Source organism: Gossypium raimondii, chromosome 4, assembly GCF_025698545.1.
Source record: "Gossypium raimondii isolate GPD5lz chromosome 4, ASM2569854v1, whole genome shotgun sequence".
Classification (NCBI taxonomy): Eukaryota; Viridiplantae; Streptophyta; class Magnoliopsida; order Malvales; family Malvaceae; genus Gossypium; species Gossypium raimondii.
In genome coordinates, this window is record NC_068568.1 from 28,292,188 (window position 1) to 28,294,975 (window position 2,788).

A 2,788-nucleotide genomic window follows, 5' to 3' on the forward strand; every position below is an offset into this window, starting at 1 on the left:
AATGGGTCATTTTCCCCTAAATCACTTCTACGTCAGCGCGATGTCAGGGGACGTGTTAGCAAATAGCGTTCACGTCAGCGTGATTTTCTGACGTGGCAGCAAATAGCATCCACGTAAGCGCGATTTGTGTCCACGTCAGTAAAGCGCGCTGATGTGAACGTGATTTGTTGACGTGGAGCGCGCTCCTTGGGACGCGATTTACCCCGCGCGTGAACAGTGCAATGGTCAAAAAATTGACCGTTCCCCCCCAACGGTCAAAAAAAAACTATAAATACCCCCACCCTTTTTTTTCACAAATTAATCCTCTCTCAAATTTCATCTCATTTTCCTCTAAATTTCCTCTCAATTTACTCTCAAATTCCTTCCAAATTTCTCTCAAATCCATATATAATCTCAATTTGCTCTCAAGTTCCTCTTAAATTTCTCTTAAATCCCTATTTTTAAATAATTTTAAAACAATTTTATTTTTTTTCAATTTTTTTAAACCGTAAAAAATTTGTACGATTTCAGCAATGGTCAGAGAATTGACTCGTCTTGATAAGCAGCACATATCGGTGGAACAAATGAAAATGGTAAGCGTTAAATTTAATTTTTAAATATTATTTAAGAATTTTTTATTTATGCATTTTGAGATAATTATTAATTTATTATTTGTTATAAAAGTCTGTAGATCAGATATTGGAATGCAATATCCGAAATATGCATGCTCCTCCATCACCGTTGGTAGAGAACTACTTGCGGGAAGCGGGTTTTTGGCACGTGGCAACGGTTGGCTGGGGATGCAAGGTGGACCCGAACTAATTAGTGCGTTGATCGAGAGGTGGAGACCCGAGACACACATATTCCATCTTCCATGTGGAGAATGCACTATCACTTTGGAAGATGTCAGTCTGCAATTGGGATTGTCGGTGGACGGGTACCCAGTCACCTGGTCTGCCCAATCTAGCGATTGGGGAGCGATGTGCTACGAGCTTTTAGGCGTTATTCCGGAGAAAATGGACGGAGGTAAGATCGAGATGGGCTGGTTACGAGACACATTCTCGGATCCGGATGAAGATTCAACCAAAATAGAAAGAATCCGATATGCTTGGGCATACATTCTTAAGTTAATTGGAGGTTATCTGATGCCGAACTCGTCACAGAGCCGCGTACATCTAAGACGGCTGTTGAAACTCGTTGATTTTAGAGCAGCTAGTGAATTGAGTTGGGGGACTGCCGTCTTGGTAACGTTATATCGGGAGATGTGCTGGGCGACGCGACCGAGGAAAGCAAAAATCAAAGGTTGCCTGTCACTAATGCAGTCATGGGCACAGTTTCGCTCTCCATTTCTACGTCCTCGAGTGGACCAGCCATATACATTCCCACTCATAACGAGGTAAATTCTATATTAGATTTTACAATTATTATGTAGATTTTTAAAAATTAAAGTATGCTAAAAATTTATTTAATTAGGTGGAACCATCCGGCAAGTCATGCTCGATTACCTACCTCTCTTGAAGACGGCTTCTATTAGACCAAAAGTTGGAAGCACATGTAAGTATTAAATAAAATTGATATTTCCATCATTCGCTAGTCAATTGGTATTTAGTATTTAGTATTTAGTATTTTGTATATAACTAATATTTCTATCATGTTCATATAGTTTCAATGGACACCATACGATGAGCCGGTAATTCGGGCAGTAATTCCAGATGAGTTCTTACAAAATCCAAACGCTTGGCACGCGAAAGTCGCGTTGATCAACTACGTGACCGTGAGATGCACCAGTCAGACAGGGTATTACGGCAATTTGGATGTAGACAACCGATTCCCGTGGAACCTGAGGTGTTTGACGATCAGCACAAAATCGACATTTGGCTATTGAATACGGATTGGCCAAGATTCTGGTCCGAGTACATCCAAATGTGGGAAGATCGGTATGATTATATACCTACTAGGGAACCAATCATCGTTCCGGAGTTAGTGTGCGTGCCGAAATACATATCATGGTTTAGGATCCATGGCAAGTCGTATTTACTGTCGCCAGAGGAGAGGCAGCGGAAATTACGTGTCCAAAGGGAAAGACGCAGGCCTTTAAATCCAATACGACAGGACGACGACACTGGCCCCTCAATGAGGCTCAGACATTCACCTGGCCCATCATCAGCGGCTATTCAATCACCAGGCCCAACGATAGCACCGACACAGTCACCCGAGCCAGCAGTTCAACCGATGATACCCACGCAACCGCCTTTTCAGATGATGCCAGGTGCATTTCCTAGCCCTTTTATGTATCCTAACCCTTATATATTTCCTTTTTCGAGTTCTATGGCAGGTTGGAGCCAATGGCCCGGTTCAGCTCCATTTCCTGTTACGCCGAGTGGACCGCTGATGTATAGGCTAGCAACGCACGAGGGATCGCCAGAGGGGCCGTCGGGAAGCTCATCTTTTTACCAATCCCCACCACTGTATGGGTTTCAAACACCGTCACCGTTGGTGATGCAAACACCTCCCCATTCACTATTCTATCAAGGTGGCTCATCGTCCCAACTCCGACAACCAGATGTCCTACCGGAAGAACCAAAATCCCCGCCGGAGGAACCACAACCGCCGCCAGAAGCTGGACAAAGGAGGAATCCAGCACGTAACCGTCGATAGCCGCCATGTGGCATTGAATCTGGCGGGCACAGACATTGATTTTTGTATTTAAATTATTTGTACAAATATTTTGAATATTTTGATATTATTTAATGTAATAAAATAGAATTTTTTTTATCGTTATTACTTAAAAACCCTAAACTAATTTATT

At 42.7% G+C, this 2,788-nt stretch overlaps 1 protein-coding gene across 1 annotated transcript; it reads left to right on the top strand.

Moving 5' to 3' along the window:
* Positions 1-469: 469 nt before the first annotated feature.
* On the top strand, positions 470-2,760 carry LOC128040634 (proline-rich receptor-like protein kinase PERK10). Its single transcript, XM_052629894.1, has 4 exons — positions 470-572; positions 664-1,375; positions 1,453-1,533; positions 1,643-2,760. The coding sequence occupies exon 4, from the start codon at positions 1,759-1,761 to the stop codon at positions 2,635-2,637; it is 879 nt and encodes a 292-aa protein (XP_052485854.1). The 5' UTR covers positions 470-572; positions 664-1,375; positions 1,453-1,533; positions 1,643-1,758; the 3' UTR covers positions 2,638-2,760.
* Positions 2,761-2,788: the final 28 nt, after the last annotated feature.

Bases quoted from the DNA above. Each gene is read 5' to 3' on its own strand.
- LOC128040634 (XM_052629894.1), top strand. From the start codon at position 1,759: ATGCACCAGTCAGACAGGGTATTACGGCAATTTGGATGTAGACAACCG.